General features: G+C 36.1%; 1 protein-coding gene across 2 annotated transcripts; it reads right to left on the bottom strand.

The window, feature by feature from the left end:
- Positions 1–1,216: 1,216 nt before the first annotated feature.
- Positions 1,217–17,273, bottom strand: LOC143755745 (NACHT, LRR and PYD domains-containing protein 1 homolog). Of its 2 annotated transcripts, XM_077247138.1 has the most exons (11): positions 17,132–17,273; positions 7,582–7,653; positions 7,286–7,396; positions 7,148–7,185; positions 6,408–6,452; positions 4,639–6,319; positions 4,452–4,535; positions 4,240–4,329; positions 3,083–3,343; positions 2,451–2,537; positions 1,217–2,084 (listed from the first exon to the last, which is right to left on the bottom strand). In XM_077247138.1, the coding sequence occupies exons 6-11, from the start codon at positions 6,291–6,293 to the stop codon at positions 2,054–2,056; spliced, it is 2,208 nt and encodes a 735-aa protein (XP_077103253.1). In that variant the 5' UTR covers positions 6,294–6,319; positions 6,408–6,452; positions 7,148–7,185; positions 7,286–7,396; positions 7,582–7,653; positions 17,132–17,273; the 3' UTR covers positions 1,217–2,053. The 2 variants fall into 2 exon arrangements, with proteins under 2 accessions (XP_077103253.1, XP_077103252.1); XM_077247137.1 differs by having other exon boundaries at positions 7,148–7,396; positions 17,132–17,270.
- Between the last annotated feature and the right edge of the window lie 9,523 nt (positions 17,274–26,796).

Here is a 26,796-nt window from a genome sequence, read left to right as displayed (position 1 = left end):
GCTATGTTTGACAGAAACCTGGCTAAAACCAAACAATTACATTACTTTAAATGAGTCAACAATGAGTAGGTCCTGACACGTGTTGTCTAACTCCAATTGAGTTTACAATGTCTTTAAAAGCCAATCCCAATGCATCTTTATCATTATCTATGTGTATATTAAAATCACCAACAATTAGTTCTTTATCTGCAGCCAGTACTAATTCTGATAGAAAGTCCGCAAATTCTTTGATAAAATCTTAATGATGCCCTGGTGGCCTGTATACAGTAGCCAGCAGAATTCTCAAATGTGATTTATTGTTTACACTATATATTTTTACATTAAGCACCAACACTTCAAAAGAAGTATATTTAAAACTAGATTTCTTAGTGGTTTTGAAAATATTACTATAAATTTCCGCAACAATACTGAAATCATATCATAAACTATGAGCGATTTTGAAGTAAGGGATCGAATATTCAGCAACCCATGTATTATATCTGTTTTAATTGTGTTCAATATTTGAATTGAAAGACATAATAAACTAAATAAAGTACAAACAGTATATAGCCTATATGCTAAAATATTTGTTATATTTGCCTTATTTAGAATTTTAAACCTACTACAATTAAGTGCATTTTTATGATAGCAATAACCGTACAGGGACTATTGTAATGGAGTAAATCAAATGTAGTCTAATATAGCCAATTACTAAGCTCAGATTCATCTTACCAGTTATAATGTAGTTTGTGCTTTTGTAATTATTTATTTTACATTTTATTTTAACTTCTGCTTTAAAAAGCTTTTTTATTTTTAGATTGTAATGTTCTTCTAATAACCATAAAAGTGTACTACAGCTGCCAAATAAAACCAGAGAAAAATGTATTAATAAATCTTTAAAACTATCTAATTAAATATGTGGCACAAAACAATGATACATGTACAAGACCTACAAACGTGTTAAATTATATTGTATAATAACAACTCTTTATGAAAATAAAATTATATAATGTACCTTATTTTATATATATATATATATATATATATAAACGTTAACAAACATTTCATATTAAATATAATTTAACACATTTGTAGGTATATATTGTCTCATTTAATAGGCTACACCATGGTGACACTCTTGTCCCAAATAGTATTGCTTTACCAGATACTCAATATGTCCAACGCTGAGTGATTTTTCCCTGTTGCTCCTACACAAAATGTAACCACTGCTCACATCTGTAAGTAAATGAGTTTTTAATTATTTCCGAAATTCAACTGTGATTAACATTTAGAATAAATAAATAAAAAAAATCATATTTTATTTTACACATGGAGGAATACAGACATTTTCAGCTCTCAGGCGTCTTCAGTGTGTGAATACACGTGATCTTTTCAAACATGTTAATAACATCCGCCGACAAACTATATAAAACCATTACATTTATACAAGACATAAGTTTACACCAAACACATCAATGCAAAGTTTAACATTCCAGCAATCAAAAAATTAAAGGATTAAGTTTTTCATTACTTGCCACAGTCATCTTTGTCTGGCACACTCAGTCGCCTTTGGCTGGCACACTCGGGGACTGAAGATTTTTAGGATTACGTACTTTGTATTATGGCTTTTCTTAAACTGCTTAAGGGTAATATGACCAAAATAGCAGTAATAAAAATCATCAATTAGTAAATAGGCTTGTTAGTACACCAAAATGTTATACATTGTACAAAACCTTACAGATTTATAATCACAGCATAAATGAACAACCCCAACAACTATATACAATTTAATTTAATACAATTACAGTCACATGATCTATATGAAGCAAATCTCAAATGCTTAATATTTTATATCTTCTTCACCCATAAATCATACGCTCTAAAAAAAAACATTCTCCACTAAAGTATTAGACAAAGCATCAACATCGTAAAACTCTGTAAAGCTCCTTAGAAAAACACTATACAAACAAATTGACACACAAATATTATTATTACAATGCATGTAAATGAGTTGAGAGTTGTTTGGTGTCTTTATTTCCATCCACAGCTCCAGGTAAAGATGCTGCTTTTGCAGTTATCTCCTCATTCGTTCATAAATCGAGGGCCTTAGAAATGGAGAGACAAGAGATAAATCATGAAATATTTCCTGATATTTCCAAACCTGATATTTGCTTTTAATTGAATGTAATCATTGTTTTAACAATAATTTGTGTGAGAAACAGACCAACATTTAAATTACTGAATTGTTAATGAACTAGAAGATCTAGGGTGGATGTAAAGAAAACTTAATTTATGTATAACAAATCTGAAACTTTTGATTTGCTCCTTACAAAAAGGTATTATGTGACTTCAGAAAACATGGAATATGTTGTTCTTTTATGGTGTTTTTGTCTCCTTTTTAAAGCTTGTAAGTTGAATTTACAGATCAGAAATTGCATGCAAAATCTATATAATGATAAACCAATACAAACCCGTTAATTGTCATCACACAACTTGGTCTTGTGTTTGTCCTCTGCAAGATCTTGATTCCATCCTCCTGTAATAAACCAGCTTCTACCCTAGATGTGGAAACACATTATACAGATAAAATGATTAAGATTGATAATGGCATTCTTCACATTTGCTTATTGCACATTAATTTAAACAATTCCATAACAGTTTAAATGGATGAAGGCCATGAACTACAGATGGGCGGATTCATTTGCTTTGTAAGGTTATCTGATAGCAAGAGCATTGCAAAATTGCTAAACTGCCAACATAAACAAATAGAAATAAAATATTAATAAAATAATAATACATTAATATCAATCAATCAAATTTTATGCTGGTTGCTGGTAATAAAACAGTTTTGGTTCATTTTATTTCTTGTCCAAACAATGGGAGTCAATGGGATCTGAAACTGTGTGTTAAACAAGCATTCTTTAAAATAACTTATTTTGTGTTTCTCAGAGGAAAACAGTTTTGGAATAACATGAATGTGAGTAAATGATGACAGCATTTCCCACTTTGGATGAACTATCCCTTAGAATATTATATACTCAGTTCTTATGAACAGACAAATTCACATAGAAACAGGACAGAGGTGATTTCAGATGTTTCTCACGTGAGTTCGGTTAGACTGGGGCAGATCTGGCTCATCTGGAGGATCCAAACTGACCACATCTCAGTTAGACACTTCACTTTAATTTCCATCTTTTTCAGGTTAGAGAAGGAAGAGAGAAATGACAGTAATGCATCTGAATCCCTTTGGTGAATTATCTGAAAAAGTCTGGTCCAGTCGATGTTGATTATCACTGAGTGTTGAAAGGTGAGACTGAATGATCGCAAATCCGGATGGTGAAGCAGGAGAATCTCTATGCAGATACTATTAAAACAAATAAAATGAATAATAGTTAAGTTGTCGTTGTGTCTAAAAGTCAATCATTTCTTTCAATATCTTTTTGTGAAATTTATAAATTTTTTAAAATTATGATTAATTGGTGTTTTGTTGGGCACCAGCCAATATTTGTGTCAAGAATGGAACAGGAGTCAGACATGTGGTAAGTGAAATAGTGTTTATTTACAGGGTTGCGGATCCAGACAAAGATATGGTGAGTATTCAAACAGTTGATAATCAGATGGGAACTTAGCGGAAGGATAATCAGAGTCTGTTACAGATGCTGATGGAGAATCACTTGGAATGGACTGAAGACTGAAGAGGGTACACGAAGTAAGGGGTGATGGGGGTCGTCGAATGGATCTCAGGTAAGTAGCAGGTAAGTAGCAGGTAAGTAGCAGGTAAGTAGCATGAGTGAGTCTGTGTGTCAGAGACGAGACCAGACAATGAGTGTGTGAAGTCGAATATAAAGGGAGGTGGAATGATGAGGTGCAGGTGATGATGATTAGAATTCGGGAGACAATGAACGAGTGGGAGGAGTGAGTGAACGAGAGGGAGGAGTGAGTGAACGAGAGGGAGGAGTGAGTGAAGCTGGTGGAATCCTGACAATTTGCATCATTAGCAATAGTCAAAAAAGATAAAAATGTGTGTACCTTATTTTTTTAACTGTTTTGGGTGACCAATTTAGTTGCATTATTACTATTAGAATTATAATCTATTACAATTACAATCTATTAGATTGCGGTGACCAAGTATGCCAGATAAACGGGAGAACAAGATGATGATATAATTGGTTATCCAAATTCTATTAATCATACAATTATTTCTGGTTATCATGAGAGAAAAACTATTTGATGAAAAGAAAAAAGTCACTTGTCCTTCACCTGAACGGCTCTTTGATGATTGACAGATCAAGGAAGTGAGGATTATGGATATACTTTATTTGGCAGGTGCTTACACTAACAACACTAACACTGCAAAACAAAGCACAGAAAAAATATACATGAACCTTAAAGTTAAACAAAAGCACATTAAAGGATGATAGCATGTGTGCATAAAACACGTCAAATGTATAAAATATATTTTAAAACATTACCGCTGTGAGCTCAGGGTGTGTCCTCTCGTGAGAGTGTTGATCAGTTCAACGAAATCAGAGTCTGATGGATCTTCTATAATCAATCTTTAAAATCAAATCCAGAACATCACTGTACAGACTAATTAAGTTTAACTTGCAATAGCTAATAAGAGATTAGATATGAATTACATCCACCAAATGCATTTACCTTGCTTCTTTAAACTTGTGAAGTACAGGCAAAATCATAGACAAATCTTCCGATGTTAAATACAAATGAGAAATTTCTTCAATGCTCTGACAGCACTGAGAGCAGTACAGCAGGGCACAGACGTCGGTTCTTCTGAGGGATTGCCCATCTAGTTTAATCTTTTTCCAGGATCCCATTGCTTCTTTCACAAAGTCTCCTTCATGAAGTTCATAGAGACAGTGAAGAACAAAAAATACTGCTGTCGAAGACAAGGAACAGCCTTTAATCTTTTCCAAAATCCATTCTTTCAGATGATCCTGTGTTTTTGGACGAATTAACAGACCATGTTCTATAAGTGTGGATCTCACTTTCTCATTCAACAAGCCAAATGCAAATTGCACCACAGCTGCAAAACGTGGTTTTGAGGAACTATCCATTATAAGTTTCCTCAGGGACTCTTCTTCATCCAGAAGGACATAGTACAGAGCAGTGAAGAACTCCTGAAAGCTGAGATGCATGAAACTGAACATCGTCTCCTGGTGGATTCGTCTCTTAAACAGGAACTTGCACAAGAATGGATTTCCAGCAGGGTCTGAAATGGTTTCATTCACACTTTTCTCATCCAGCAGGACTTGCTGTTCCTGCATCCCTCTCTCTGCCAGCTGACCCAGACTCCTCAGCAGGGTCGGGACGGACTGACTCAAATCCTGGCAGTGATGCTTCAGAAGAGTGCACACAAAGTCCACGTAGATGGAGGTGGTGGTTTCCAGTCCGCTGGTCTTATGTGCACCATATTTGAATCGCTCCTGGATAGTTGTGCAAATGATCCAGCAGACGACAGGGATTGAGCAGGCAGTGATGAGGGATTCATTTGCCTTCACATATGTATAAGCCTTCTTGTGAAGTTCCTCATTTTGAAAATAATACTTCCGGAAGTACTCCTCCACCCCCTTTTCTGAAAATCCCACAATCTCAGAGAAACGCTGAGGTCCTTTGAGCAGATTACTGAGTGTGTCCGTAGCTGTAGATCTGGAGGAGACCAGCAGGAAAGACTCTGGCAGGATTCGACCCCTCAGCAGGGCACAAAGAGTGTCCACAGGTCGGGCTTTCTGAAGCAGATCAGTGTGTGCTGACGTGTCATTAATGTCCTGTGGGAGTTTCAGCTCATCAAATCCATCAATGACCACAAGCACCTTCTCTGGCGACTGCTGTAAAATCTGTGAGATCTCATCTGATGTTAAACTACAACTGCAGCTCAAGATCTCCACCAAACTCTTCTCGCCTGGAATGCGATTTATTTCTTTACACTTTAAGTGGAACACAATATCAAACCGCCCTTTGTAGAGGTCACCAGATGCCCAGTCCATCATGATCTTCTGCACAGTGAAAGATTTCCCGTTTCCAGAATTTCCCTGCAGTATCACAGAACTGGGACTGATCCCGCTGTCATCTGGGTCGAACAGAGAGCTGAGCTGGACAGAGTCTCCACTGCTCCTGGAGCTGAGGACCTGCTGGAAGCTCTCTCCACTGGAGCGGATCTCTTCTTCTCGCTCTATTCGATCTCTATGTTTCTGAAGGATCAGAGGTTGTGTGAAGCGCTCAGACAGCAGCATATGTTCACCAGGCAGTGAGTTATACTCAGTCACATACTGATACTCGCTGCAGATCCGCTTCATATATTTGTCAATCACTGGGCTGATTTCTGTAGAAACGGTCAATGTTCAAAGAGTTACATTGAGATGGATGGAGTGCAATATTTAAAACATATTATTATAAAATTCATCAGTCACCTGAGAAATGTGTTTTTTTAAAGCGTTTGTGGTGTCCTGTGGAGCCTGTAGAACATTAGACACACTTGATTAACACATTAATTGATTTATTAATTTATATATTGATTAAGGCATTTCACATATATTTTCAAACATTTTACATCAATCTATCAAAAAAAGAAGCAATTTTCTACTTCCAGTTTGAAAAGCAAAGACTCTCAGACTCCCAGCTGATCCACATCTACCTATAGGAATATGATGCGCATCACTGTTTTCATATATAAGCTCCAGTATTATCAGCAGCTGTCGCGTTTCTCAGGAGCGAGTTACCCTCCTCCCTCCCCAGCTCCACCTCTCAGGATTTGGCATTCTGATTCCCCTTTGAGTCAGACTAAGTTCTCAAATTATGTTGTACATTAAAATATTGACATTAATGATATCTGCAATACATTCATATTGGTTCTGTTCTGTTTACCCTAAAGGGTGTTATTGCTGCTCTCCTGCTCTTATCCATGCTAGGCTGCCCAGAACAGAACCAGACCACCAATCCCAAATACATGCTAATTGTCAATCGTTTTTGACGATAGTGGTCCTGACAGAAATAAGTTAACAAGATGGAAAGTTAAGACAAAATATTTAAGGTTTCTACAAGAGCTTCTGCAATTTGTGCAATGCCTGTTAAAGTACATATTTTAATAGTACATATCTCAGTACCTACTGTAGGTCTAGACACATGTGGTATAATAGCCAGAATTACTTACTTAAGTCTCTAAACAGAGGTGGCTCGTGGATTTCCAGTCTAGAATAAAAGGCAGACTTAACCTTGTCTCCTCCAGAGTGCAACACTTTATAAAACTCTCTCATTTTCTCCTGGTTAGTAACTGCTGCTTCAATCTTACAGTACGCCTCATATTCCAGCATGCCACGGGACTGCAACTCATCCGCTATCGGCATCACCGTATTTACTCTCTGGACAAGTTTCGGCCAGTGTGCGTCCACAAACCGAGCACCTGGTAGAGAGATAATAACATGATAACTGCTCACAAGGAAGAACGTGATTTCAAAAGATTGAAGAACGGCATATTCTATAGTGTAGCAAGTACTTATTTGGGCCACTTCAATAATTTCATAATCAGTGTAACGCAGATTTTTTTTTCATATGACTATCTCTGCTTTTACTGTGGTAACTACTTACGCTCTGAGTCTTGGTCCATGGTGTCTCATAAGTGTCTATGACGTGTTGTAGAGAGCTGTCTTAAGTTGTCCTCTAGGAGATAATAAAGAAACATAATGCACATAGTGTGAGATGGTTGAAGAGAGCTTTTGTGTCTCATGGTTAAAGATTACACTATTGGTATGCAGTAAATTAAGTGGCATGTACAAACATTAATCTAACATGCACAACCCAAATTTGGCCATTACTGAATATACAGTCACAAAACAAAATGGTAGAGACATAGGAGGTTGATTAATTTTCTCTGATAAATAAATGTATCAGTCAACTTCTGCTTTTGACTCAGTATTGTCAAATTTCATATTGTATAGTTCTGTCATGACATGGCATGATAATGGATATATGTAGAGATATAGTGCAGGCTCCAGTCCCTGACCAGAACCCAGCGGTTAAAACACTGACAAAAATAAACCTAAGTCTGACCCAAATATTGAATATCACAATTCACTCTAAAAAATAATTCAGTAGCTTAGTAAATATCACAGTAATAGTTAACTTAATAAAATCTCTGAACATCATTTACTTGATAGTTTGAGTTGAACATACAAAAATAATTAACTAAATCCAACAGTTAATTTTGTCTAAAATTTTCAGTTATATTTAAGTTTTTTCCACTAAAAGAATTTAATATTTGACCAATTATTTATTTAAAATATACTTAATCTATTTGTGAAATTTCCATCAAAATATTTTGAGAATGGATAATTAAACTGATCTGTTTCAAAAACCACAAATATTACTTTATTCAAATCAATATTATTCATATTTAACACATACATAAGAAATTGAGTAAGTTTACTCAATTAAAACAATGCGCCCCTCCCCCACCCCCTGATGTGACGACGACTCAACGGTTGAGTGAGCGCGCGCTGTTTGAATTCTCTCCTCCGGTCTCCAGAACAGTTTTCTCTTCTCGGAGTCGCAAAATTGGTGTATTTCCTCTGTGAAATTCAGGTTTGTGAATGTTTTATTTTATCTCTAAAATCACTACTGTGCTTTAAATCATTTTATTTAAACCAAAAGAACATACATATGTGACTCACCTAAGTTAAACGAGTGTCGCGACTGTCTTTTCACATTATTGTAACGCCTATAACAAGACTATATTCCTAAAGATAATGAATATAACTAATTTGGATGATAAAATGTTCTCAGAACTGTACAATGTTTGTTTATTAGCAGGTTTTGGAGTCGCATCGCAGCATCTTTCGGCTCTGAGTGAAATGCAGGACGGCGGTCTAAAGTTAGAAGTTTCCCAGCAGAGTCCATCTCCGGCATGAGAACCAGCGCTGATCACTGGATATTGGATAACAGACCGGTTGATTAAACTTGAATTACTTGAATGTTTAAATGTTTAATTTTTACGTTACTTCTAAAATGTTTGTTACATGAGTTTATATGTAGGCAATATTGTTTATGCTAAAACCGTATAAAATTCGCTGTATTGCTGTACTCATCATCGACAATAAAGGCCAATGTCATGTACCGGTGGTTATATGGAATATTTTTTACAAAGGTTTAAAGGAAATGAAAAAGTTAATATTACCCATAAATAAAAACAGTTGATATTAGCCTACTCATATATTGTTTTTTTAAATGTTGTTCCCCAATTACCGTAATTCTACTTAATTTTATTTGTTAATGTACCAAATGCAGTTACTCAGATCTACTTATTTTTTTTACTTACATTTACTCAGTTCATACAGTGTATGCAATTTATTTCACTGCTTTCAAATTAAATCAATATTTTTAAGTGTAAAAATGTTTCACCAAAAAAATTTAGTAAACCATGGTTAAACTTTTTAGAGTGTTGTTACCATCTATTTGCATAAGTTTATATCCAGCTGGTCACTTTTATGCATTCATTATGCAGTGAAGTTGCATATTTAAAGCTAGAGACGCAAGATAGCAAACTGATATGTTTATACAGCCGACAGAAACATACAAACAAATCAGAAAAGCATTCGATTTCAGTTCTTTTTCCATCATCACTTTAATACATTTTGTTATTTTGATTAGATAATCATCAAGTGTTATAAAATAGTAACATACTTTTTGACATTTATGTCATTTCAATGCTCTGGCATTGTAGATATTTAAAGTTGGCCATCTTTAAGCTTAACTGTTTAGATTTATATGAAATGATAACACTTACAATAAAATCCCATATTACAATAATTAACCATAGTTAATACACTATGAACTAACATGAACGATCATGGTACAATTGTATTGCTCAAATATTAATACATGCTGTAAAAATGTATATTGCATAATGCACATAGTTCATGTAAGCTAGCTAATAAATCCTTGTTAACAAATTGGACTTGCAAAGTGTTATAGCTAAATAAACACACATTTGACATAATATTTTAATGTTTCGATTATTTTGCCATTAGATGGCAAATGCTTTGAAGAAAAGTACCAGTGTGGGAGTATTTTACTGAAGTATTGCCAGGGAAAGCACAGTGTAATATCTGTGACAAAATAATCAGCATGTGAGAATCAACATCTACAGGTAAAAATACTACGAACATGTGGAGTCATGTGAAGCACATACATCCAGAAGTCCGTGAAGAGGCTCGAGGAAAAAGGGGAGAAAGATCCTTCTCAGCCATCAGTGTCTCAACTGTTTGAAAGCAAGACAGGGTGGAAGGATACAGATCCAAGGTCTATCAAAATTGATGTCGCCATCACTGAAATGATTGCCGCTGACAACCAACCATTTTCAGTGGTTACAGACCTTGGATTTAAAGGTCCCCTGACATGAAATTTTCACTTTCTGAGGTTTTTTAACATTAATATTAGTTCCCCTAGCCTGTATTTGGTCCCCTCGTGTCTAGAATTTACAATCGGTGTAAACCGAGCTTTGGCTATTTTTCTCTTCTCTGCAGCTCAGACGCGCTGATCTTGAATCTCCCCATTATGACGTCATAACGAGGAAAGGTTACCTCCCCTTTCTCTGCTTTGCCCGCCCGGAGAATTTGGCTCGCCCATGAGAAAACGAGCTAGGAACAGGAAGTACGAACGCGCCGGCGCGATTTTAGTTTTTCCTAGAGAAATAGCTTTGAGATTTGAGTTTTTCCTCGAGAGATATCATGGCTTGCAAACGAGCAAAGCATGGCAGTTGATCAGTGTTCGGATGTACAAATGACCACAAAAGTATTTTTTAGTTCCTTCATCCGAGCCTCTGAAGAAACAATGGGTTAATTTTATTTTCTCTGGAAATGCGCCGACACAACTTCCCAAAGTTTTGTATGGTCCAAACATTTCACAGACGGCTGTTTCCTCAACTCGATGAACGTCTGAAAATAAATCGATCGAGCTACCAAGCAAAATTTCTGATGTGTAGCCTAATTGTTCAAGTCTCAGACAGGTAAGTTAATCTTTCTCTCAAAATCGTTCAATACTGTTTATGCATCAGTAAGTCAAGCCAGTGACTAAAATATCAACTTCACATCGTTTCTTTTAGTAGGATGAAAATAATCTTATTTAAATTCTGAACAAATTATACAGAAAGCGATCAAAGAACAATCTTTCCACACAGCGCGAGTTTATCTGGACAACTCGTTATGAACTCAATGACGAACGTTACACTGCACAACGAAGCTCTTACTGTTTGTACATCATCGTGTTTGCATTGGTGAAAGCATTACAGAGAGTGCAGAAACTGCGTTGCAAAGATAAGATCTTCATTCTAGCGATCAATAGACTGTCATCTGCTTGCTCAATGCTCATCACGGCAACATTTTATGTGATGGGAATAGATCTAAATACTTTAAAAACTTCTCACGATTCGTTAATCTCGATAGCTGTAATAGTAAAAACGTATAATAGCTGTAGTAAAAGTATTCGAGAAAGTTTCGCATGTAATAGCTATTTCATATGCAAGCATGTCAGCCAATAACAGCAGTGGCTGGCTACACTGAATCCCACAGCAGACGCCCCTTCAAACAGAGTGTTCAAATCAGAGGCTAAAATCAGGCTAGGAAAATTGCCTTTTATTTCTAAATTATGACTATTTTTGATCTAAAAAACATACTAACATTATAAGGGCAACCCAGGAAACATTATAAAATAATAAAATAACCCCATGTCAGGGGACCTTGAAGAGGTTCATGTCCTTTATGGAACCGGATTAAAAATGAGAAGTTCTACAGAACAAAGATGCTTGAAGAAACATATTCCAGAGTTTTGACAAAAGTGAAAAGTGTAGTGACGATGTCATGAATTATGTGGCTGTTGTTCCTTTTTTTGGCCATGTGTGGTCCTCAGTGTTCTTTTTTTGTTGTTGTTGTTTTATGCCTGCCACATGTTCTCATTATTGATTTATTAGTTTCACCTGAACCTTGTTAAGCTGCCTATTTAAACCCCCTTTTTTCTTGAGTTCTTTGCTCAAAACCATCAGCATGGCCAGCTATCATGAGATACCTTAAAGAAACAGACTTATTTGATCGAATTTAAGAATAACTAAGAATATATGTATAGGTTTTTTTTAGTTTTTTTTTAGTAGAAATCCGCATTGAAGCTCCACACCCCAAACAGTTGGTGGCGGTAATGCACTAAATTGGTATGCCAACCGCCAATAAAAGAAGAAGAAGAAGAGTTCTTTGCTCAGTCTTGAGTTGACACTGGTGCAGTCTTGTTTGACTATACCTGTCTGTGAGTTATTATTCAGAGTATTTTTGTTTGTTACCGACCTGTACATGCCTGTTTTTTGGATTATGAGTTTTGAGTTTCTGACTGAGATAGTGGGCTCTGACCTTTGCCTGGATTATTACTTTTTGTGTTTGCCATTCCTTGTTGGATACTTTTGCCCTGCTTTTCAAGTAAAGCCCTTGAACTGAGTTATTGTCTCTGCCTCTGCATTTTGAGTCAAATACACCACATTGTGGCACCAAGGTAGTGCTTTGCCCTGGTACACAGGAGACCCGGGTTAGATTCCCAGTCGGACGTAACAGACGAAGGACAAGGCCCCATTCATGGCCTTCACAACTGATTGTTGGTCTGGAACTACAGGGTCCCTGATGAGCCGAACAGGCATTTAATTTCTGAGGACTGGTCTAGAAAGCAAGTGGTGATAAATGTCAAGCCCATGACTGGATCACACACAGCCAGTTATATTCAAGAAACCTTCCTGAACATGTTAGAATATTTGGATATTGTAACACACCGTGTTGTTCTTGTCCTAGGAGATGCGGGAGCAAACATGGTAAAATGAATGAACCTGGCTGAACTTCCTGATTTAAGCTGCACTGCTCACACCCTTCAGCTCATTATCAATGATGGACTATCTTGTCAGAGAGCTGTCCTCGACATTATTGCCATATTAAAAAGCTGTGCAACTCACTTCAGCCACTCTACAGTATTGGCCAAACAGAGGCTAAGAACCATTCAGGAGGAGCTGGGTGTCCCAAAGCACAACATCATCCAGGCCGTCCAGACTCGATGTAACTCAACACTTCATATGCTCCAAAAAGAATGTATGAACAGAGACGGGCACTGAATGTGTACGCTAGTGAACATGGGCATATCAGTGGCTTATCTGCCACACAGTGGGACATTGTCAGTAACCTTATTGACACACTGGTTCCCATAGAAGAAGTCACAATGGAGATGAGCAACTCTGAGTCTTCAGCAAGATGCATTATCCCCAGTGTGTCTGTTCTGATGTGGCGCTCAGATGACGCTAGAAAACCACACAGTGATCGTGACCGTGTTCTCAATTTTGTGTCAACCGAATAAAAAATCTTGTGTTTATCTGAAGAAAGTAAGTCAAGGGGACGGCATGAGGGCGAGTAAATGATGGAAAATGTGTCCTTTCCGACCCTGATGTGTGAACTGAAAGTAAATGTGGCTTGAAAAAACCCAACAACATTCAATATCTTCATATGAACTGGCAAGCAGTCTGGCTGGATCTGAAGCCGCTGGTCTCATTCTTCACGACACACACATCTAACGCCGGCTCTAATGATGAGCTGGGGTCTCCTTTATAAACCTGGCCACAAAGGTTGTGATCTATTAAAAACAAATTTGACGGGACTGTAATACTTGTAATAATCAAATACAGCATTTTCTGACCACTAATAAGACTATACAGTTCACCATTGCAGACTACACTGTGACAGATAAAAAATAAACCTGAAAACAAGATACAAACTCAGCTCACACACACAACCATGCCATAGAAACTCACACAGGAAAATGTGGCCGTCACAGGAAGAAAGATCTACACTGTGACACAACAAACATGTGTTGTAGCTGCACAAATACACACAAATACAAGAAAACACACATACAATAACTGCTCTTCTTATTAGGAGAATGCAAGAATATGGATTACTCTTTTTTTAAATTTGTAGTATTTCCATTTTTCTTTAGGTGAAACTTCCTTTTTTACACTGTATTCTGTCTATTCTATCTGTATGTAAATCAGCTGTAAATGCTGTGAGGAAATATAAATCTATAGTGTGAGAATTTGTCATGCTAATAAAACACAAATCTTAAACAATCGAGGTGAGAGTTTGATTATTCCCTCAGCTCTTCCTGATGTACGGTGTACATTTTAGGACATCCTCAGACATATGAAAACAAGGCATCATGCCTCAGACTAAAAGGCTTCAGTCATTGACAAAACGGCATCGCGCCTCAGACTGAAAAGCTTCAGGTCTCAGGAAAAACAATGTCAGGTGTCAGGTCTCATACAATTAGGCATCAGAAGAAACAGCCTAAGACAAAAAAGCATCAGACTAAAAGGCATCGGACGAAACGGCATCAGACAAAACGGCCTCAGACTAAAAGGCATCAGACAAAACAGCCTCAGACTAAAAGGCATCAGACAAAACAGCCTCAGACAAAAAGGCATCAGACAAAACAGCCTCAGACAAAAAGACATCAGACTAAAAGGCATCAGACAAAACAGCCTCAGACTAAACGGCATCAGACTAAAAGGCATCGGGCGAAACGGACTCAGGTGGAGTTTAGAGGTTCGCATTGCCCCGCCCCATGTGACGTCACGTCGTTATTTTTCGACATAATATCTGTTATTTCGATATAATATCTCGTTATTTCGACATAATAACTTGCTATTTATAATGGTTTTCTATGGGAGGAAAATGCTAAACGTTCAATCAAATGCGTTGCGTTCATATTCTGGGCCCATCTGATTTTTTGTAGTATAGCCTTTATTATGATATTAGTATCAACTAAAATCAAATATGATTTTAGTTTCAACAAAATAATAATTTTAGTATCAACTATCAACTATAGTGTCAACTTCCCACGACTTACCCTATAACATTTACATTACATTTACATTTAGTCACTTAGCAGACGCCTTTGTCCAAGCAAGCGAGTCATCGTGGAGAGGCAAAAACAACACAAGTACTCAAAATACAAAGTTCAGGCATTGCTCAGAGTAGCAGAAGCCAGACAAGGGAGGATTAAAAGGAAACAATTTGTTTTTTATTTTTTTATGAGGTTAAGTGCTCACAGAAGAGATGAGTTTTCAGCTGTCTTTTGAATGTTGTCAGGGATTCTGCATTCCGGATAAAGGTGGGGATAAAATAAATATAAATAATAGTTCAAAGTAATATGCCTTTACTGAACCAGTCAGTTTAGAATCACTCGTAACTCAGGATGGGAAATGAGAGCGGATGTTGTTCGTTAACAAGAAATTATTAAAGTTATGGCATGAAACGGAAGTTGTTATTGTGATGTTTGTGGAAGTGAAACGGCTTCTCAGATGAGAAAAAATTGTGGTGCGGGACTTGATTTTGTTGATTTTAGGTGTGGTCGTAACGTTATCATGACATTTTCATTCAATACTTTATGTAGCTACTACTTAATACAGCGTCTGTTTGTACAAGAATAAAGTGATAAACACAACATAAGCCTATAGTATTTGAATACCAATGTATGGGTCTATGTTTTTAACCAGTTTTATTTTGCTAAAGATGACACAATATAACATTGCGATTCGTGACTACATGCCTGAAATTAGTTTTTACTGTTATAAAAATACAGATTTGTTAGATTCGCAGCGCTGAATTAAAGGGACACCAGGCAGGAATCCCATTTTTGTCAAACAGCGACCCCTAGAGTCGCTGTGGAGTACTTGTATTTAACGTTACTGTCGTAAATAGGCTACCACTGACATGGCGTGTTACATAGTATACAATAGTACATTGTGTTTAATTTGTCGTTTAATGGGATCTAATATATGTTGTTAGTGGTGAGAATTTTGACGTGATTAAATACATAGATCTGACAATGTACTTTAATGGTCCAGAGGCAGAACTTTTGCCAAGTGTGTCAGAGGTTCTGGGTTCTAATCCGTACTAGTAGTATAGTTTATTTTCCTCATCAAAACCGATTGTTTATTAGTGGTTGTATTTCAAGCAGGGACACGTTTTTTGTGCATTAGGTTTTGTGATTTCACCGTAACAAATATAGAGTCTCTCCGCAACGGATTGAGGCGCGCGTTTGTGTGAAGACTGTGCACGTCACAACAGAACACTGTATCCGCGCCACTGATCGCAGCGGCAACAAGCACTTTGTCTTTGGTCACTTGATTTCAAAAACAACACATTTCAGATCGCCTCTTATTTAACAAACGAACGAAATGAATGCTCTACTAGAGTTACCTGGAGATGTTTTATTTGTTTGTATTGGTACATCCGTGCCACGAGATGTTTCAATGGGGACATATAACACCCGCAAATTACGCCTATGCTCGTGTCTGACTCCTCGCTCGGTCAGTCTGCCGTTTCCTCTTTCTCTGTTCCTCCGACAATGCTTTCTGCATCTTATATGCCGGCTCAGCCATGACGATAGTGTGACAAACTCCATCCCTCTCTACCTTCCTGGATGGGGGCGTGTATGTGTGCAGTGCCGTAAAGGAATATGTTACATCGCGAGAGCTGATATCATGCGATACTTCCTGACGCTGAAGCCGGCGGCCCGCCGCACCAAAGTTGCAAGTGAGATTTTTCCGCTCACAGGCACCAGGGGGGGGCGAGACGGCCACCATTCAACCCGAAAGAAGTCATATAACCATTTCAATAACTCTGAAGCTGTTCAGTTAAGCTAAAAAAACTGCATAGAATCCCTTTAAGTCGAACATGCCTATTGTCCTATTTGTTGCTGATCTCACGTGACGTCACGTGAGTGACAGGTTGCTCTCACATCAAGAAACAAGAATTGAGATTTCATGGTGACTTTCAGTAAATAAATCAATCACTCATAACACACACAAAAAATTGCCGCTTACTGGCACATATCGTTTCTTCTCATGAATCAATCTTTTTGATGAATAGATTAAACAGAATCTATATCCAATACTCAGTAGCAAAAAATAGTAACAATAATAAAACACATTATGCGGCGCGTCTAATCGCGGTTTTGAAAAACAATAACAATATCGATCGTGTAAGTGAGAAACTCATCTCGTGACTGCGAGGCTTCATTTCAGAAAAGTGATCAATAAGTTACGGTCCAGTCTTGTTCTTACCTTCAGTGAAGTCGGCATAGTATTCACGGTGAAGATATCAAGGCTTTGTCACGAATATTTATTTGTAACATTCATTTATACACTAGAGATCGAAAGTAGCCTAGTTTGTGGACACGCCTTTCCTGAACTCTTCTGAACTTCCGTCCTTTTTATAAGACAGCCCAGAATGCTAGTTTCGTTATGTAATTTCGTTAGTTTTGTTTTCGATATTCCTCCTCACACATGTAGAGACAAACGGCGAAGGATCATCTCTCCAAAATAGTATCGCTGTAAAACGTGAAAGGCTGATAATATTCAACAAGTTTTTTCTACCGCATTTATATGGAGGTAGTTTTGTTTCTTTATTATTCAATCAAAAAAAATATTTTCAATTAAAAAAACCTTCACTTCAATAAAAGAAAAACTTTTCAATCAAAGAAAAAAAGTATTTGAATCCAAAAGTATATTTGAGACTCAAAAAAATGAATTTGAACACTGCTTTTCTTTGATTGAAAATGTTTTCTTTGATAGAAGTCAGTTTTGTTTTGTTTAAAGCAACCTTTTTAATTGAAGTAACATTGTTTTTTGATTGGACCATATAATAGGTAGGACATTTGTGTCTTTATCATTCAATCAAAAAAGAAGTTGCTTCAAACAAACAAACAACAGAATCAATAAAAAAGTCACTTCAATGAAAAGATAAACATTTTCAAATATAGAAAATCGTTTTTGAATGCAAATAAAATATTTGAGACTCCAAAAATTACATTTGAACACTTTTTTTTTATTGAAAATGTTCTCTTTGATTGAAGTAATCTTTTTTGTGTTTGGGCCATACATGGGTAGGACATTTGTGTCTTAATCATTCAATTCCAAAGAAGTTGTTTCAATCAAAAAAAATATTTTCAATCAAAGAAAAAACTGTTCAAATGCAAAAAAAAATTACCCCGTGAATAAAAAAAGTATTGAAGAGAATGTGTTTTTTCGTTGTTGTTTTTTATTTTATTTGAAGTGAAAAAAATTTAGAAGTTCAAATTGTTTTGATTGAATCATTTTTTTTTAAGTGAAAAAAGTTTTGAAGTTCAGATTTTTTCGTTTGAATCACTTTTTTTTTAAGTGCAAAAAGTTTTGAAGTTCAGATTTTTTTGATTGAATCATTTTGACACAAACGTTCCGCAGTGGGCGGGTGCTTCTCTATTGGTCAGACATGTTTGATTGACAAGTGTCTACACCAACGACATCTTTCTGACAAAGAAGTCATGTTCGCCACTCGCCAGCAAGCTTTTTGCCAGCAAGTGGAGGGAGTGGAACTTCACGTTGAGGAATTTTTGTGATGGTGTTAGGTTAGATATCTAAATATATTCAGACAGGATAGCAGTGCGCGAACGGCTAGTTGATAACGGCTAGTTGTTCACTAAATGTTTCATCAGGTGTGATCCGCCGAATCAGCGTTTGATTGACACGGTCGGAAACAGACCACATAATCGCACATCTGTATAAAAGTGAAATCAACGTATATTGACCTCGTGGGTTTTTGTGAGAGGAGTTTGATTTTGAGATAGCGGATTTTTGGTGATATAGTGACATTTATAGTTCGATTTGTTTAGTTATATTTAGGCTTACATTTAAATTTACACAACACATTGACTGATAGGCTAGAGACACAGAGTATACATATAGTGACACATTAATAGATACATATAAATATATATAGACAGCTAGATTAATAGATAGATAGATAGATAGATAGATAGATAGATAGATAGATAGATAGATAGATTAAAGATAGCCTACAAATATAAATACATAGATTATAGATACATTTATAGATACATGTCTAAATACATATATTATAGATACATATTATATCTAAATGATAGATTGTAGATACATATATCTAATTACATAGACAGATTAGAGATACATGTCTAGATAGATTTGGATAGATAGATAAAATGGAGGCTCCCCAGAAGAGAGGCCGTACATCTGTGGTGTGGGAGCATTTCCATTTAGAAACCCCAAATAAAGTGAGATGTGTGTATTGTGATCGGCAGCTCGCCTACTGCAACAATACATCATCCATGATGCGCCATTTGAGGAGCACTCATCCTGCCATTTTGCAGGGTGCAGAGGATGGCATTCCCCCTGTACCTAGGCCTGCTACTGACAGTGCTGGGCCATCTAAACAAGGTATGCATAGATGTATCCATCACCATCATCACCATCACCATCAACACCAGTATAAACACAGGGAATTTTATGGGAACTTTTTGATACTCGTATCCATCAAACCCAGATGATACACAATCCTACAGCTGATGCCACAGTGGAAGTGAAAAAATACATCAACGTATTTGCCCAGAACTCATGATCCACTAACTTACTGGAAAGAGAGAGCAGTAATCTTTCCTCATTTGTATGTCCTAGCTAAAAATATCTTTGCATGCCAACAACAAGTGTCCCTTGTGAGAGGATTTTTTTAAAGGCTGGAGAAATTATCTGTAAAAAAAAAGAAGTAGGCGAAGTCCTTCCACAGCAGAAAAATTAATATTTTTGAATAACAATATGTAAAAAAGTGAGACATTGTGGCTTGATTTATTTTATTAATATTCATTTTGCAGGACCAAAATAACATTATGCACAGGGAGGAGCCTATAGGTTACAAGATACACATAATAGAAAAGTACAATAATAAAAAAACAACAAATTTGCATGGCTCGTCAAGGTGTTTTCAGATCAACACCTGCAAGTGAGGAGTCACCGTTGAGACGGGTGTCGGATTGATTCGAAGCCTCGAAACAATATGGACCATTTGGTTCAACTGTTTCATTGCTTCACGAAGCCTCGATCTGCCCATCACTAGCAAATATTGCGCGTGCATGTTGCTAACTCGCAACAGCTGCGCTCTCACTACAGGGGAACTACGGCAACCGTGGAAGCTCAAACAAGTCGATCTACTCTTTTTGAGCTAGTGTGTGCAGTGTGCACTCATTAGACTAACTGATATCAGTTTATGGATACGTATTTATGGATGGATAGATAGATTGATAGATAGAATTAATGCACACATATAGATAAAGAAATAAATAACAGATTGTTTAACTTGATGTATGATTGTGTATTTATTGTCATTTTCAGCAATAGACAGCTAAATACAAAATATGGAACAGATTATTCAATTCATAATCATGACCACAACTGCGTACATCACTTGGTTTTAGGGTGCTAGGTGCAAGATTGACTATAAACCAAAATTATAAATAATTGGAAAACTCATTTGATCATCAGTTCACTACCCCCTGTACTTGGCCGCTGCAAGGCTCACAGAGATAGATCTGTAGCTTCAGGAAAATGAACTTCACGGCTGCTCCCTCCACTTGCTGGCAAAAAGCTTGCTGGCGAGTGGCGAACATGACTTCTTTGTCAGAAAGATGTCGTTGGTGTAGACACTTGTCAATCAAACATGTCTGACCAATAGAGAAGCACCCGCCCACTGCGGAACGTTTGTGTCAAAATGATTCAATTTAAAAAATTTGAACTTCAAAACTTTTTGCACTTCAAAAAAAAGTGATTCAAACGAAAAAATCTGAACTTCAAAACTTTTTTCACTTAAAAAAAAATGATTCAATCAAAACAATTTGAACTTCTAAATTTTTTTCACTTCAAATAAAATAAAAAAAAACAACGAAAAAATACATTCTCTTCAATACTTTTTTTATTCACGGGGTAATTTTTTTTGCATTTGAATAGTTTTTTCTTTGATTGAAAATATTTTTTTTGATTGAAACAACTTCTTTGGAATTGAATGATTAAGACACAAATGTCCTACCCATGTATGGCCCAAACACAAAAAAGATTACTTCAATCAAAGAGAACATTTTCAATAAAAAAAAAGTGTTCAAATGCAATTTTTGGAGTCTCAAATATTTTATTTGCATTCAAAAACGATTTTCTATATTTGAAAATGTTTATCTTTTCATTGAAGTGACTTTTTTATTGATTCTGTTGTTTGTTTGTTTGAAGCAACTTCTTTTTTGATTGAATGATAAAGACACAAATGTCCTACCTATTATATGGTCCAATCAAAAAACAATGTTACTTCAATTAAAAAGGTTGCTTTAAACAAAACAAAACTGACTTCTATCAAAGAAAACATTTTCAATCAAAGAAAAGCAGTGTTCAAATTCATTTTTTTGAGTCTCAAATATATTTTTGGATTCAAATATTTTTTTTCTTTGATTGAAAAGTTTTTCTTTTATTGAAGTGAAGGTTTTTTTAATTGAAAATATATTTTTTGATTGAATAATAAAGAAACAAAACTACCTTCATACATTTATAGATAGGGCCTATTCAAAAGCCGTTGCAATGAGAGTTAAAAGACGCGCCAGATGATAGACTCTTTATTCCTAAACTATCAGTATCTATCTGTCTATCTATCTATCTATCTATATATAGGCCTATCTTTCTTTCTTTTTTCTTTCTTTTTATGTAATATTTCTTTCTTTTTTTCTTTCTTTTTATGTAATATTTCTTTCTTTTTTTCTTTCTTTTTATGTAATATGTCTTTCTTTCATTCATTCTTTCTAACATATCTATCTATCTATCTATCTATCTATCTATCTATCTATCTCTGTTTCTTTTTATCTAATCTTTATTTCTTTCTTTCTATCTAATATTTCTTTCTTTCTATCTAATATTTCTTTCTATCTTTCTATCTATCAATCTATCTATATCTCTGCGAGAGACGATATAAGATGCCATACTTCGAGAGTTTTTGTAGGGGAGAGCGGGGGCGAAAGTACCATTTTTCAGAAAAACATCTTTTTAAAATATATTGTTTTAGACAGAGCTATATTTTTGCTGTGGTCAATAACTCACAAGTATGGTCTATCGATACCAGGTGGTATTTTGTACAAATGTCGACTGACTTAAGTATAATTTCACTTAGAACATAAGTTGCATATTGTTACTTTCGACCCCGTAAGTAGGGACGAAAGTAACACACAGGTGGGTCAAAAGTAACAGAACAATACAAGCTAGATTTTTTTGTGTTACTCTTGTTTTCATCAAATATACCTGACTTTGTTAATATGTAACTGCAAACATATTTTGTCCTTTAGCTTTGCAAAAAAAAAATAATTAAATTACATTTTCATTTTAAATTTCAGTTTCATCAAATGTTTAAAAAATAAGACAGTACACACTTGATTTGATTAGAATATCTTTTTATTGGCAATTTCAAACCATTTTATAAAACATTCAACCGTATGAACAATATGAAAATTTAACGAAATTAGCATAAAATAATCAAAATTCAAACTGTGCATAAAAACATATGGATGGAAACACTGCATTTCATTGGTGGAGGTGGAAAAGATTTGGTCTGTATGTAAGGTATGTATGGCTAACCTAAATGTGAGAGATAAAATGTGAGGGTGACATACCGAAATCAGCTGTTCCTCAACGTTCCTCTAGTGAAACCTAGAAACAAAACCAGCAAAGAAATAACACCATAACTAACCAAGCAAAAAAGAACATAAAAAAGGCATTAGCCTTAGTTGTGACAGATATAATGTTCTGCACCCTCAGTGCATGCTTCATGTGACCAGAGCTGAATTAGACCTCTGTCTGTCTTTCTGACCCTCACTCATGGCATATTCTGTTGGTATAATATGACATAAACATTTTTTAATACACTCTGCAACACAGAGAAAATCACCTCATTAGCATACTTTCGTCCCGACTGGAACTCCTGACATTTAAACCCGAATTACTTGTATACTGAAAAACTCTGACAAGGCAAACTTGTCTGTGTGTGTTGCAGCACTAAATAACCCGTGGATTGATCATTAATGCGACACATGAAAAGAGAAAAACAACTTGTAAATAGAAAAGAAGGACCGCTTCAGTACTTACCGTACTCGAAAACAGCTTTCCGGACCTATCGGTGGGAAACAATGATGAAATGAAATCACGTGATATTTGGCGGCTTCGTCACTGGCTGCGTGCTGAATCTGCTGTCATAGCTTGAAACGCAAATGTAGTCAGGGCTCAGAGAAAATCGCTTTGTTACTTTCGTCCCGTGTTACTTTCGCCCCGGTTCTCCCCTACTTTACTCTGTTATCCTTTTAATTTACTCGTTGTCTTTGCAAGTTGTGTATTTCTTTGACTAATGTTTTTTTTTCTCTTTATAGGTCACATCTCAATCATTTTTATGTAGAGGTTTACAGCATAATTATTTGCAAAAAGCAGTAAAATAAAGTATACACTCTTTCTAAATACCTCTTTTGTTTTTTTCATATATTTTTTTTACAATATTAAAAGTTTCTAGAATTCAATGTCCCAAACAGTAAGCACACCTCATTTGAAACCATTTTACTGCAGCTTTTTGGAGATACATCACTTTAGTCGACTTCAGAGGCCTATAAAGACCACATTTCTTATAAGTAGAAAAAACTAATGGCCATTTCTTATAGGGGACGTCCCACAGTATAATCAGCTCATATCAAACCATTTTACTGCAGCTTTTTGGAGATATGTCACATTATTCCGATTTGTACACCCATAAAGACCTCATTTCTAATAAGTAGAAAAAACTAAGTCAGTTTCAATACGGGACGTCCCATACAGTAGCAAAACTCATATCAAACCATTTTATGGGACATCCCCTATAAAAACTGACCATTAGTTTTTTCTACTTACTTTTTCTAACATTGTATCTGTTCACATTTGAAAGTATAATCAGAAGTAATGATGTATCCTTTTCTTTTCTTTCTTTTTCTTTTTCTCTTTAAGGTTATCAACCTTACCCAGATAGTAAAATTTGTCTGGCCCACCTCTGGGTCTCATCCTTGCTTCAATTTTGGCCCAGTTCTGGCTGGGTCCCCGGCCCAAAACTGTTCCAACACACTGACAACGGACTCAAACAACTTCCTCTGGCCCAGATGTGGATGGTAAATATACACACAGCTACACCGATGGACCTGACACCAGTACAACTGCTTTCAGCCGATACTGGCCCATACAGAAAAAGCCGTCAGTCAGCCAGATGTGTTATGCACAGTCGGCAAGGATCTGGCCCATTAACTGTTCACCGATGCCGACAGTGAGCCAACACTGATGCATTTCAGCCGGAATCGGCCCAACTGTGCTTGCTATCTGGGTAATGAATCCATTTGAGGCAAACTGTGCGATTACTGTCTAACCTGCCAGAATTTACAAATGCAAGAGCTGGAAGAGATTTGAGTTGTTTATTTATTTGTTTATTTGAAAAGGTACAATGTACAGTGATCAACATTCAGAACAAATGTAAGCGTACCCGAGTTAGCCACAGGCTAGTTTTCATCGGCAGTCCCCTTGCCAGATGTTATTCGGCATCCTAAAACTGTTATAGTACAATACAATTATTTATACAATAAATACAAAGTAAAAATTTAGACTGTGTTAAAATCACAAATAATCGAGTAAACAAGATGAGCAGATAAAAGATAAAATAAATAAATAAATAGAAAAAATCATTTGATAATAGATGATACAGTTATTGTTGATAGATGGGACCAGCGTCAGTGATAACAGTGTTGATTTTCAATAAGCCATTTCTTAACATTAATCTTAAAAGAGTAATAAGATGGGGACTCTCTAATTAATGGTGGTACTGAGTTCCATTGATGTGATGCTGTAAATGAAAAGACGGCCTGACTGTATGTGGGTTTTTTTGAGCGGAATTGTGCAGTCCCTCCTAGTTGCTCCTCTTGTAACTCTGTTTGCATTCGATTTAAAATTAATAAGGCCAAACAAAGGAGGAGGAGCTAAACTGTGCATGATCTTATAAACTAAGCAGACATTTCTGTATTTTATGAGGTTTTCCCAACTAAGCAGATTATACTTTTTTAGGATATGGCAATGATGGTAACGAAATGGCATTTTATCTAGAATTTTAAGTGCTTGTTTGTATAAGGATTTCAGTGGTGTTAAGGCTGTAGAGTGTGCGTTGGACCAACTTATCAAACAGTAGGTGATGTGGGAAAGAACCAATGAGTGGAAATATACCTTAGCTGCCTCAGTTGATAGGAGGTTTCTGATATACCTGAAATTAGCCAAACTAAACTTTACTTTATTACAGACCCTCTTTATTTAGGGTTTTAGACACAGATTAGAGTCTAAGTGCAGTCCTAAATACTTGTATTCTGAGACAATTTTTAATCTGTGTCCTGAAATGGAAATGTCTTGTTCTGCGTCTATGTGGGAGCCTTTGGAAAGAAACATACAAACTGTTTTTGAAACATTCAGTTGCAAACAACATTGATTAAGCCAAGATGTGACCTGACACTAAAACCTCTGTTAGTTTGATAGCAACATCTGCAGCAGTCTTACCATGAGTAAAAATAACTGTATCATCGGCATACATTATAATATCACAATTTTCACATACAACGAGTAGATCATTAATGTATATGCTAAAGAGGGTTGGACCAAGTATGGAGCCCTGTGGGACCCCGGTTGAAAGACATAGGGGGTTCGATTTATAGTTGCCAATTTTAACATATTGAGAGCGGAGTGAGAGATAGGATTTGATAAGATTGAAAATTTAATTTCAGTAATTTATACAATAGGATGCTATGATTAACCGTGTCAAATGCTTTCTTTAAGTCAAGGAACACTGCCCCTACAACCCCGCCTTTATCCAGTGATGCCTTAACTTTTTCTATGATGTAACGTGTAGCTGTTTCTGTCGAGTAATTAGCCCTGAATCCAAATTGCATTGGATGCAGTGGAAAGGAACTATTGTTGAGATAGTCAATGATTTGTTTGTTAATCAGTTTTTCAGATATTTTCAATACTATAGGTACAACACTGATGGGCCTGTAGTTGGAAGTCAGTAGAGGGTCACCGCCTTTGAATATAGGGGTCAAGACAGCAGGCTTCCATGAAACCTTCCTTGAGCCAGTGAAATATTGATTATATGTGTTAGTGGGGTAACTATTGAAGAATTAATCTCTTTCAGCATAAGTGTATCCATACCATAGACATCCTTAGCCCTTGAGGATTTGAGAGATGTGACTACTTTTACAACCTCATCCTCTGGTCTTAGTGTTAATGCTGGCTCCCTAATATTCGCTGGAAGTGCATTATTTTGTTGTACTGCAAAACATTGGGCAATACTATCTACTGACTCAACAAAGTATTGATTAAAGGCCTGTGCCACATCAGTCGGACTCTTCAAGATTGTGTCATTTTCTTTTAGTACAAGTGGCTTAGTTATACTAATGTTTTGACCGGTTAATATTTTAATCTGACTCCATATGGCTTTTGAGTTACCATATGAATTTTCAGCAATTATAATGAAAAAGTCCGCCTTTGCTTTTCTCAGTTCTCTAGTTACTGTGTTTCTTAGGCTAACGAAGTTATACCTATCAATGGACATCTTTGATTTTATGGATATTTTTAAAGCATTGTCCCGCTCCTTCATTAATTTTAAAACTTTCTCATTCATCCAGGGAAGACTCTTTTTCTTGTTTTTACATTTAATTCTAATTGAAAATTCGTGGATTGTAGATTGCAATTTTTCTGTAAAGATTTGACTGGTCATTTCTAAATCATTTTCAGGAAGTAACTCCTCCCATTTTATATTTTTTATGGCTGCCTTGAAGTCATCTTGTTTGTTTTTCGGTATGCCAAAAAATTCC

This window comes from Siphateles boraxobius, unplaced genomic scaffold (genome assembly GCF_051911475.1).
Source record: "Siphateles boraxobius isolate OS27281-9 unplaced genomic scaffold, OSU_SipBor_1 106, whole genome shotgun sequence".
Lineage (NCBI taxonomy): Eukaryota > Metazoa > Chordata > Actinopteri > Cypriniformes > Leuciscidae > Siphateles > Siphateles boraxobius.
The sequence above is the reverse complement of the archived record's forward strand: the minus strand, read 5'-3'. Positions and strand labels throughout refer to the sequence as shown.